Genomic DNA, 12,987 nt, shown 5'->3' with positions numbered 1-12,987 from the left:
TGCTCACTGGTCAGCTGCATATACTTCCATGTGAACAGGGAGATTTGTAGCCATGATAACAGTATAGAGACCATCGGTCATAGTAATGATTGTTTGTCCCCATTGTGCAGATCATATGCCCATCTAGACAAAGGAAATAAGTGCCGACCGACGTGCTCACTGGCCAATTATCTGCCCATGTCACAGAAGCCTAAGCTTGAGCTTGGCCATACAGTAGCCTTCAGTATTCTTGACTAGTGAAAATGACTTCTTCCAAGTAATCAAAGAGCCATCAGTAATTTTTTTTTAGTTTTTATTTTTGCTTTTTCTTTTCATTTTTTCATGTTTTATAGCAAAGGATGAAATACAAAGAAGACAACACAAAACTTCAACCTTCTCCTTCAACAGCATCTAGAATTCCTTCAGTTACACAACTTCACACTATTTATTCATTTATGGTTCCTCATCATGCAGAAAAATGTGGCATAACACAAATAGTAATGTCAGCGCCATCTTTATATATCTGAGGGCGACAAACATAACTGCCATGTGGAAGCTTGGAGGGATGTAAGGCTGCTCTCACACTTGTGTTGGGGATTCCGAGATCACGGAGCAGGAAAAGGGAATCCCCGTGGCCGAACGGTTCGATCTCAGCGCCGGGTGGACCCCGTTGACTTTAATGGCTTCCGCTTGCTTTCTGGTTTTGGGATGGAAGATAAAGCACTGCATGCAGCGCTTTTTCTTCCGGTATTTGCAGCTGGATATGCAACAGAAGCTCCAGCCGGAGGTTCCGACGCAGATGTGAAACCAACCTAAGTTCGTTACATCTTCTTGAAAGTACCAAATATCTACAGATGTAGCAGATTTTAACTTGTCTGTGCCAATTTATAAAGTCATTGAAAGGCAAAACAAACCGTTGCACAAAATAATGCATTAAAGACTTGTTAAACTTTGCTGCATCTGTACAAAGATCTAGACTAATTTCTGTATGCCCAGAATTATCACCCACCGGCAGGAGTGTTGGTGCGCACGTTCTGATGACCCACCACTAGCACTAGTGGTCCTTATATGGATTTGTTCTGCTTCATGCATATTCTTCAGTAGGGCATAGGCGTAGATCTTTCTCAACTTTTTTTCCCCAGAGAACTGAAACGTTTACAAATGCAATTACAAGCTTTGGAAATGTATACAGTATATTTGTGGATTTGGTTAATGTAGGAAGTTTTCACTGAGAACATAATCTAATCTTTAGACCTTCAGCCAACACTTACTATGCCTAGCAATTGTTCACCCCCTGTCCATGTTAGCATCTAAAGGCTGGTTTACATGGGCCGATGATCGCTCAATGATCACTCAAAGATCACTCAAACGACAGTTTGAGTGACAGCTTTGAGCGACATTTTGCATAAACTATTATGTAGCTACTCAGCTACTTAAGAGCAATTAAGTGTGCAAATGAAGCCTTAGGTGAATGCAGTTAATAGCCCGAGGGCTCTTATCTGCATTCAGATCCTTTGTTCTCCACGGGGAAACAATGCTGTCAGCAGTCCCCATGGAGAACTGCTGATAAGGCTGAACAACGATTTTTAGATTGGACTGAATTTAATGATCAGCTAGCAGTGCCCGAAAAGTGCACAATGGGTGCACATTTAGATGCACTGATTATAGCTAAAACGATTGCCTTTTAGCGATTTTTTAGCGATCATCGCTCCGTGTAAATGGGCCTTTAGTCAGAGGTCTCCCAACTTATGGCTCTCCAGTTGTTATAAAACTACAAATCTTAGTATGTCCTATCATGGACAAGGAAGGGGAAAGACGCTGTGGCCCTCTTTGCTTTCATCTCCCGCATACATATGCATTATCGTCTCGGCCAAACAGGCATTTGTTTTGAATTGGGAGAGTGAATAAGTGAATGCAGAGAGTGAATAAGCTGCTGTCAGAGTCCTCTTGACGTGACTTATTTCCCAAGGGAAGAAAGGTTTGGGCATGTTGACATCCAGGTAGGGGCACCCACATACATATTGAATAGTTGCCTGGTCTTACCAAAAACAGCAGGTTTAACAGACCTATATCTATTTCTGTACGGGCACCTTAAAGGGGTTGTGTACGTTTACGGTCGTATTTGATATTCTAGCACCAGTTGTGTTCATTGGGGGACGCACAACACTCGCATTATTTGCAATGGGTGTATTGACAAGTATGATTTTTCTCTTGCAGCTATGCTGTGATATAGAAAGATCGCAGGATGCTTTATTTTTCTGCAATTCTTTTAACTCACTCATATTTCCTATGGGCGAGTATAAAAATTCCATTGCACATACATGCGAGTTTTATGTGAGCACAATGCAATTTGTTTTCTTGAAACAACATGAAAATCGTATGTTCAGTGATGCGTTTTTCTTGCAGAGTTTCTTGGACCGATATGAAACTCGACGGGTAAATGTAGCCTTACACTTATCCCCTAACTGCAGGATAAGGAATAAGTGTCTGACTGATGGGCATCTGAGCGCTTGCCCTTAAGACTGCTCTGATGACAATCGTGGCGGTCCTGTCAACCCCTGAATGAATGGTGAGGTAGTCGAGAATGTGTGCTACTGATCTTTTCATTTAAATGGCACTGCCAGAGACAGCTGAGCACTTGTACTCATCATTGAAATGAACGGAGTGGAAGTGCGCCTACTTGACCGCCTGTCCATTCATTCAGGTATCCATGGCACAATCCTCAAATTTTGCATTCTACAATCTTTAATCGTTTGCGTGTGTGATTAGGACTGTTCATGCCTCCATAATGTTACTGGAAAACGGGCATGTAAGACGGGCATTGGCTCTTCACATCACACCACACATGCGCAGATGGCGTACTTGCAAAATGGGATATTTCAATATTTAATGGAAAGCAACGACAACTTGTCTTGTCTCATCAGTGTGCAGAAGTAATCATGTCCTTCATAAAGTATATTTTGTGGTATTTATGTGCAAGAACAAATGGGCATGCTTCTACAGCTGAAGAGAATTGATGAAGGTTTGGCAAAATGATGCTGGAGAGATAGATGACACTGTTCCATTTTTATTGGTGAGTCCATGGTCCATGGTACAATTTTTGGCTATTAAGTATGCGATGATGAACTATCCGTGCCAATTCCTTCTTGCATGTTTACACCAGATGTGCCTTTCTTGTTACGTGAAGTATTTCGACATATAAGAAAGTTTTCCAGGGATGCGGTGCCGTTATTAAGAGTGTACAGACTGGATGTGTTTGTTTTCATCCTCTGCATTTTTCTCCTTGGACTCTGTGTAAGCTCCAATGAAAGACCCATCCTCATTGAAGTGACTGTGTTCTCCATCGCTGTACTGGACAAGGCTATCCACACTGTCATAGGTTTTAATATCTAGACTTAATGAGTCCATGCTGCCATTTGTTGCCTTCTTATCACTGGAACTAAAAGGAAAACAATGAAGTTAAAGGCTGCTGCTGGGATCATAGAAAATTATCTAGCAAAGGGGTTGTCCAGGACTTTTTTGGATTTATGATTGGCAGCGGTCCCCTGCTCGGATCCCCATGAATTAGCTTATTACTGGAGGCACCATCACTATGGAAGTCATAGGAAGCACATAGGTGCAGCGGCCCAGGTTGGTATTGCAGGTGCAGCTTCCGCTGAATTCAATGAGAGCTGTGTCTACAATATCAATTCGGGGTGCTACTCTATGGTCAATACAATGTGCTTCCTGCGCTTTTCATAGAGAGAGCACTGCCAGTAATCAGTGGGGATCCAAGCGGCAGACCTCCAATAATCGTCTGTTAATGAGCTGTCCTTACGACAGCTCATCAATAGAAAACATCTAAAAAGTCCTGGACAAGCACTTTAATTTACTTGTACCTTTGATATGAAAACATTTATTCATATTTGTGTATTCAGAGGTTCAAGCTGCACTATTTTGTTGAGTAATTTCTTTTAGTTTATTTTATTTCCAAATCCTCTTTTCTCTGGCATGAGGGCTTATGGACCTGCAGGTTCAGAGCTCAGTGGGCGTTCTCTATGAAGTATGTGCTCTCTCTTCCTGTCCCTTTTCTCAATGTTCTAGCCTGTGTGCCTTTGTCTCATCCATATTTCATACTGCTGTAGTTTTGCTAGCTGTGATTTACATGTATGTGAGAAAGTTGAGGTTGCAAGGGGTTCCAGCCCTATAAATTAAGAGGATTCCCTAGGCTGGATACAGTTGCTCCCATTGAGACCAGGCCCAGGTGCTTTCAGCTTCTGGTGTAAACTAAGTGAAATTTTGTAAAATGGTTACAAATTGAAACAGGACTAATTATAAAGTGATTCAACATCCTTTACATTAAACAAAAAAGGCATTTACTTAAAGCTGATTTAGACACAACGATTTTTGCTCAAAAATTGCTCAAAGCCATCTTTTGAGCAATAATCGTTGTGTCTAACTGCACTGACATTGTGCAGTTTTCTTTAAAACGTCGCTGATCTTTCAGCATTTTGAAAGATCAGCGATCAGTTATCAGGAATTCACAGCGGGATACAGCTGATACTACTGTCCAGCTGTGTTCTTCATACCCTGCTCGGAGCGCTCGGCTGTATAACAGCCCAGCGCTCTGAGCAGAGAACAGCTGGATGCAGAAGACAAGCGGGTCCACCCGCTTGTCTTCTCTATCCTCCGCTTGGAGCGCTCGGTTGTATAACAGCCGAGCGCTCCAAGCCGAGAACAGCTGGATGCAGAAGACAAGTGGCCCTGTTCGTCTTCTGCATCCCCTGCTTGGAGCGCAAGGAGATCGCTCAACATTTGAGCGATCACCTTGCGCTGTAAAAAGCACACAACGATTATCGCTCAAAAATCGCTCCAAAGATTTTTTGAGCGATAATCGTTGTGTCTAAACCTGGCTTTAGCTTTCCTCACTTCTCTTATCTTCAGGGTTGTGGACACAGCTCCTGATGCTATCCAGGGCCAATATGTCGAATGTGATACCGCACATGCCATCCTGACACTGCTTAGCATCAGAACCTTGTATGCATTGTGGGACCTAATGTGGCTTGGGAATCCTGTGGTCCGTCAGGATTAAAGGGCTGGAACATAGCTGCAACCATTGTGACTCCTGCAGTTCCACCACTGCTCATGCCAGATGTATGCCAAAAGGGGCCACAGTGGGTGATGGCGCTCCAGACATTGCTTTAAGGGGGCCAACATTACTGTCTCAATGATGTCACTGCTGATGATGTCATCAAGGTGTTTTAGATATAAGTGCATGTTGACATTACATCTGTGGTGACATTACAATATACACTGTTAGTTTCATTGGCTAATGGGTTCCCTCTAAGGGTGACTACCCACTACAGTTTTTTTTCACAGCGAAATTCGCAGCGTTTTTTTTTCTGCAGGGGTCTATGGGATTTGTAATGTTAAAATCGCGATTTTTTTTCCTGTGATGTTTTGCGTTTTTTCTCAAGAGCAATTAGTATAGAATGTGTTCTTGTCCATCTGGGGTTTTTTTTCCGTTTCGTGGGGTTTTTTCACATAGGAACTGTCAGTTGCATATGTCTCCTTATTTTTCTCTTAATGCACCCATGATTGTCAATGGAGGGCTGCAAAAAACGCCGCGAAAAACGCGCGAAAACGCAGCGTTTTTCACGCGCGAAAATCTGCAACGCAAGGCGGTAGGCACTCTTAGGCTTCAGAATAGATAGTAACATCAGAGGTGAAGTGGTGCCAGTCTTATAAAATCAGAGCCAGTAAAAAAAAACAAACAAAAAAAACCTGCCAGATAGTACCAGGGAGTAGGGATGACCCATATCGGAAGCATCTTCATGTCGGAGGGATCTCACTGCCATCACTGCCAATGACATCTTCAGTGGGTTTTCCAGGCCACTTTTGTGTTTGCCATAAATGGGCATTGTATGGTATTATGGAATATATATGTAAACCATTGATTTGTTAATATGGCAAATCGATTCAGAAAAGTTGTAAAAATTTGCTGTGGCAGATTCTACATTGTGAATATACATCCACACCGGGGTTTTTTGAGGGCCTAAAATAGAACTCTCCCTTACCGCGGACACCCTTAATTAGGTTCTGTTTTAAAAGGGTTGTACATTTGCAAACTATTGATGGCCTAACTACAGGATAGGTCATCAATAATCAATAATAAATAAATGAGGGTTTGCCACCTGGGATCTCCACCACGTAGCAGAAATAAGTTTAGTGTAAGAATGCATTAGCCAAGTGAGCAATGGATCGATATGGATCCTGGGCGGCAGACCCCCACTGATCTACTATTTATGAGCTATCCTGCAGATAGACCATCAATAGTTTACAACTGGAAAACCCATTTAAGATATTAATTAAGTAGCTAACTGGCTAAGTTACATCTGGTTTAATTACATTTGCTACGTCATCCTTGGTGGGTATTAATGTAGTATGTCTCCACATCTGAACGTTGTGTCCCTACTATATTAATATGCCGTTGCTTCATGAAAACAAAACAAACTTTACACTAAAGGGATCTGACGAGCACTTTCGGTAACAATACTGCTGAAACGACATCTCACAGTATTGTAGTTTCCACCTGTGCAGCTAAAATGGCCTGGTAGCAAATTCACTGAAGTGCCACACAACTTGCATAAAATTTTAAGTTTTGATGTGATCCAAGTTTGCTTCAATTCTTCGAGTATTGATGCGAATTATGTAATTGATGACATTTTGTTGATGGTTTATGGTACTATGAGTATACTAAAAATGAGGACAATTCAGAATATTAGTTGAATCCGACCAAATCTGTGATCCAGAAGCAACATAATGCTGGATAATGGTTTGAAGAGTCATAGAATCCTAGAATGGTAGAGTTGGAAGGGACCTCCAGGGTCATCTGGTCCAACTCCCTGCTCAATGCAGAATTCACTAAATCATCCCAGACAGATGTCTGTCCAGCCTTTGTTTCAACACTTCCATTAAAGAAGAACTCACCACCTCCAGTGGTAACCTGTTCCACTCATTGATCCCCCTCACTGTCTGATATCTAATCTGTGTCGTCTCCCTTTCAGCTTCATCCCATTGCTTCTAGTCTTTCCTTGTGCAGATGATAATAGGGCTGATCCCTCTGCACTGTGACAGCCCTTCAGATATTTGTAGAGCCCTATTAAATCTCCTCTCAGCCTTCTTTTTTGCAAGCTAAACATTCCCAGATCCTTTAACTGTTCCTACTGAGACATGATTAGCAGACCGCTCACCATTTTGGTAATGCTTCTCTGAACTTGCTCCAGTTTGTTGATGTCTTTTTTTTAAATTGGGGAGCCCAAAACTGGACACAGTTGCTGTTGTTACATTTTATCATTGGACGTGGAATATTTTAAATTATTGGGTACAGTTTGCTTTTTTCTAATGCCAGAAATCGAAAGGTCAGTTATCTAGTACATGTTATGCGGAGGGTATACGATACGTGGAGACATGCTACACTAATGCTTCCATGGGCTATGACCTGTACTCATTCACATTGTCAGCAGAAAGAATGCTGGTCTATGATATATTAAGATACAGTGCATGGTCATAGTATTAGTAGTGAACATGTACATTGTATAAGTAACTCTAAAAAAAAAAGTAAGGTCTGAACTATGCCCACCGCTAACCTATAGTCATCAAAGAACTGATCCTTCATAGAGTGCAGCTCTGGTTCAGGATGGAGCTCTTCTTTCTCTTTCACTGTAAAATAAAAAGATAGAAGATTAATTAGACATGTTCTATACAAGCACTTTATGTACACATTTTTATGTCACAACCCTTTCCATTTCCATCAGGACTATAAATAAAAGTCCCCGTAGTAAACAACGTATTATCCCCGACTTTGAACCGCAGTGGCGGGAGTGGACTGTTACCCCTTACGTAACCCGCAGATCGTCACAGTTCACAACAATACAAAGATATAATCTCCGGATCCCTACAACCAAGCATTGAGACTGTCTATATTACAACAATAACTCGCCATACCAAGCCAGCGAATTCTAACATGAGCACACGGGCGAAAGGCGGTTCCGCCGCCGAAAAAATTAAAAGAATTTTCTCGCTCTGAGACCCCTGACCACACCCCGCGTGCAACCCGACCTATGCAAGCGAAAGAGTCCGAAGGTGAAGCGGGGCAACACTCAGAACCCACTATGCGTCAACTCCTAGACGCGATTAATGCCTGTAAATCCTCTCTCACCAACAAAATAGAGGAAATCAAATCCGATGTCTCCCTATTAAGACAAGACCTACACAATATGCGCGACAGAATGAGGGAAATGGAGGATCGCGTCTCTAACGCGGAAGACTCACTGCACCCGTTAATTACAGCGGTCAAAAAAGCAACAAGAGTAATAGAATTCTGCCAATCAAAAACAGACGACTTGGAGAACCGCTCGCGCCGTAACAATCTGCGCATAATAGGCCTGCCCGAGAAGTCAGAAGGCTCCCGTTTAGAAACATTTGCAGAAACCTGGCTCAAAGCGCTACTGGGAGAAGACACCTTTTCTACCCACTTCACAGTAGAAAGAGCCCACCGAGTCCCCGCAAAACCACCAAAGCCGGGAGCCCCCCCACGCCCCTTCCTAATAAGGATTCTAAATTGCAGAGATCGCGACGCTGCACTACGCCAGGCCAGACTAAAAGGCCCGTTAAAATATAACAACACAACGGTCTCCATATTTCCCGACTTTTCGGCTGAGCTACAAAAACAAAGAGCCACCTTCACAGAGGCGAAAAGGAAACTCAAAGAAAGACAGATCCCCTACTCAATGGCATACCCTGCACGTCTACGAATAGTGGCCCAGGGAAAGGTGGTCTTCCTTCAATCCCCCACGGAGGCCATGGAGTGGCTGGAGATGCACGCCGAGATCTCAAAGGGGTGACCAAACCCCCCCCCCCATACTCGCTAGAAAGTCTCTGGGCCTTGCCGTGGTCCAGACTCTCAACATCCCTTGATGTAAAGAAGATATGCAGCATAACCGAGACACCTCCAAAAGCTATTATTGGAGCCCAGCGGTCTATTTTGAACCTCTAAAGGCCATCAAGAACTTCCCCCCAACAACACAACAACCGCTACTTCTTACTAGAGTGTAGCTAAATTGTTTTCCCATTCCGATTTTCCTTTCCCCTAATATCTCCCTGTCTTTCCCCCTGTCCTCTCTCCTTTTCTTCCCCTTTCCACAATCTTCCTATCTTTGTTGTATTTTGATATCTGCGGTATAAGTTTAGCAAGATGTCAATGATTAACGGTTTGAACTGTTGCACTCTGCTCTCCACCAAAACCCTCCACAAACAGGCGCTCACACAACCCCCCTCCCTACACTTACCAACACCTTCTCCTGACCCCCAAACCACAGACATAGGGGCTGAAATCTATACCCACGCAAATAAAGATGTCTCTAATATGTCTTAGTTGGAACGTCCGAGGGCTCGGCACAGCACTTAAACGTAGGATAGTATTCACATATATAAGACAACTAAATCCACACGTCATCAGCCTGCAGGAGACTCATCTCATTCGAGAAAAGGCAGACACTCTCTCAAAACCATGGATCCAGTGGGCCTCCCACTCCTTCCATACCTCCTCCTCTAGGGGCGTTTCCGTGCTGATCCATAAATCGGTGCGCTGGAACCCAATCGTCACCCGCAGAGATCCTGAAGGAAGGTTCATATTCATATATGGAGAAATAGATTCCAAACCATATCTCATCTTATCTATATACAACCCACCACACAACAATCTCCACCTCCTGCAGGCTGCTATTGCGTTTGCACACCATTACCCTATGGCGGAGGTAATTTGTCTGGGAGACTTCAATATGACAATGGATCCGATCAAAGATAAATTTCACATACCCTCTAACCCCACCCCGATCTCAAACTCCCCCCTGAAACAACTAATTGAGAGTGTCGGATGGGTTGACCTCTGGCGACACCACCACCCCGAAAAACGGGAATATACCTGCCACTCACCGGGATACAACGCGCTGACAAGAATCGACTATATATTCAGCTCCGCAGAACTGGCGATATACCTCTCAAACATAACACACTGCCCGAGAGGTATCTCAGACCACAGCCCCATATTATTAACCCTTAAATTCCCCCAAATCAAAATAAGGCCCACCTGGAAACTACACCCATTCTGGCTCAAACTTATCGGAACGGACGACCAGATGCCATTCCACATTTCCCTATTTCTGGATGCCCACCAAGATAACACTCATCCGGCCCTGAAATGGGACACCCTCAAGGCATATATTAGAGGATTCCTCAAATCTGCCATCACACACATTAAAAAATCAGCATCACAAGCCGATAAACAGATAGAAAGTCAGACCCTGGAAGCCGAGAGAGCATACATATCAACCCCCACTGAAGCTAACAAAGCAGCCTGGCTTAGTCTATCCCGACTCCATAAACAGCAAATACATGTTAGGGCCAAACGCCAACTATTCTTCTCCAAACAACACTACTTTGAGCTAGGAAACCAATCCAGCCACCTATTCGCCTACCTTATAAAACGAGAAAACCATACAAACACGATCCTCAAGATCAAAAATCAACATGGAACAGAGGTCACCGATGCCCCATCTATTACAAATAGCTTTAAAGAATTTTACGCTAACCTATATGCTTCCTCCTCCCAAAACACGGTGACAGACATCCTAAATTATCTAAGTGACCTAAATTTCCCAACCCTCTCCGGGGAGCAGGTCGACCTCCTCGAGGCGCCCTTCACTCTGGAAGAGATCCAATTAACAATTCAAGAAATGGCCCTTAACAAAGCACCAGGCCCAGATGGTCTCCCAATAGAGACGTATCGCAAATACCTTGAACAACTAGGCCCGCAACTCCTCGAAGTACTAAACCAAGCGCAACTAGACAAAACACTCCCAGCCTCATTTTACAAAGCTTCAATAGTAGTGATTCTGAAACCTGGAAAGGACCCTACAGACTGCGGCTCCTATAGGCCGATATCACTGGTAAATGCAGACTATAAGATCCTAACTAAAATTCTGGCCACCAGACTGAATCAGGTGATCCTATCCATCATACACCCCGATCAGACGGGCTTTATGCCAGGAAAATCCACAACCATAAACATCCGCAGAGTCCAGACAGCCATCCAACTAGGTACACAATACAACATGCCATGGGCCCTGGTATCACTCGACATGGCAAAAGCCTTCGACTCGGTGGAATGGGCTTTTCTGGAAGCATGCTTGATCCGCTTTGGATTCGGACCTAATTTCCAAGAATGGGTCAAAACCATATATAAGTCCCCAAACGCAAACATCATAGTCAATGGTATCCCATCGGCGGAATTCCAACTGACAAGAGGCACCCGACAAGGATGCCCTCTATCCCCGGCCTTGTTCGCCATAGCCATCGAGGCATTAGCAATCCGCTTGAGAAACTCCCCTAATGTGACAGGCATCAAATGGGCAGACCAAGAAAGCAAACTAGGACTATATGCAGACGATACAATCCTATTCTTATCGAACCCATCAAATTCCTTTGTCCAGGCCATGACACACATAGATAGATTTTCCCATTTTTCCGGATTATATGTAAATTGGGCCAAATCAACAATCCTTTACACAGAGGTTAACCCAAAATACGACCCCCACGTTGAGAAATATGGCTTAAAACCAGTCTCAAAATTCAAATATCTGGGAATAATCATGTCATATGACCACAACAATGCTATAACAGACAACATAAACCCACTTCTAGAAAACATAAAACTCAAACTGAAACGATGGGCTAAACTACCACTATCCGTAGCCGGGCGCATAAATCTCATTAAAATGGTCATCCAGCCCAAATCCCTATATATATTTCAGCATATGCCAGTGAGCGTTCCCAAACGCCTTTTCAGGACTCTAAACTCCTTAATCATAACATTTATTTGGAATTCCTCGCGCTCCAAGCTGAGCCTATCGATCCTACAAAGACCTAAAGAACAAGCCGGAATGGCCCTTCCGGACCTCCGACTTTATTACCTGGCAGGTCAATTGCGAAACATCAGAACCTGGGTCTTAGGAAAAGAACTACCTATAGCAGACAGACAACTTGCGAAACAAGTAACTGGTCACAATCTCCTGAATTTCCTAGAATTCCCGGAGCGCACCAAATCCACTGAACTAACCCCACTTCACAAACTGGCTCTTAATGTGTGGAAAGAAGCAAAGACACTGCAGAATTACCAGGGGGTGTTGCCGGATCTTCCCCTCTGGAACAACCCTGGCCTCACCGCATTACAGTCAGTCCCAGACCCACAATACTGGATCGCCCAAGGGGCACTCACACTAAATGATATATATATAGATGGAACACTCCCCACATTTATGCAACTGCGTGATAAGCTGCAGGCCCCACATCTCCAGCTATTTAGGTTTTTTCAACTAAGACATGCCCTAAACTCCCAATTCCCCCCCCCTCTCGGCCCGTATATCTAAGTTCCCCACAATAGGCATCCTCAAATCCCAAGGACCCAAAGGCCTAATATCAGCCCTATATACACACCTCCTCTCATCCAAAATAAGTCCGAATCCTCCCCCTGCATACGACAGATGGAAACTCGCCATCGCGTCCCTCACACCTGAGGAGTGGCAAGACATCTCTGAATCCCACCTGTCAGTGTCACCAGCTGTAAACAATAAGCTAATACAACTATACATTATTCACCAAGCCTACCTTACCCCCAACCGATTACACAAAATGCGTAACACTACCTCAGACTCATGCCAGAGATGCCGCCAACCAAGAGCGGACTTTTGGCACCTGATCTGGGAATGTCACTTTGTCAGGGAATTTTGGTCAAAGGTGACAAATCTCCTGAACTCACTTCTACGGCCCCCACTATCCATAGAACTGGACCCCAAGGTGGCGCTGTTTAGCTTGCTGGAAGAGGAAGTGTGGCCACACCATACCCGTGTCTTCCTCGAAAAGACACTATTCTTAGCCCGTAAAGAAATAGCCATAAAATGGATGGCAACA

General features: G+C 43.9%; 1 protein-coding gene across 5 annotated transcripts in view; it reads right to left on the bottom strand.

The window, feature by feature from the left end:
* Positions 1 to 275: 275 nt before the first annotated feature.
* The window catches only part of CHL1 (cell adhesion molecule L1 like), a 167,930-nt gene continuing 155,218 nt past the window's right edge, over positions 276 to 12,987 (bottom strand). For 4 of the 5 annotated variants that reach the window (XM_066596312.1, XM_066596310.1, XM_066596313.1 and 1 more), the window contains 2 exons: positions 7,608 to 7,680; positions 276 to 3,418 (listed from right to left, as the gene is read on the bottom strand). In XM_066596312.1, coding sequence (XP_066452409.1) covers positions 3,211 to 3,418; positions 7,608 to 7,680 — 281 coding nt within the window. In that variant the 3' untranslated portion in view covers positions 276 to 3,210. Of the gene's footprint in view, positions 3,419 to 7,600; positions 7,681 to 12,987 lie in introns of all 5 variants that reach the window. The other variant, XM_066596315.1, reaches the window with a different exon arrangement.

The sequence above is a fragment of the Eleutherodactylus coqui genome, chromosome 3 (genome assembly GCF_035609145.1).
Source record: "Eleutherodactylus coqui strain aEleCoq1 chromosome 3, aEleCoq1.hap1, whole genome shotgun sequence".
NCBI lineage: Eukaryota > Metazoa > Chordata > Amphibia > Anura > Eleutherodactylidae > Eleutherodactylus > Eleutherodactylus coqui.
Note: the sequence above shows the minus strand (reverse complement) of the source record. Positions and strands in the feature narration are given on the sequence as shown.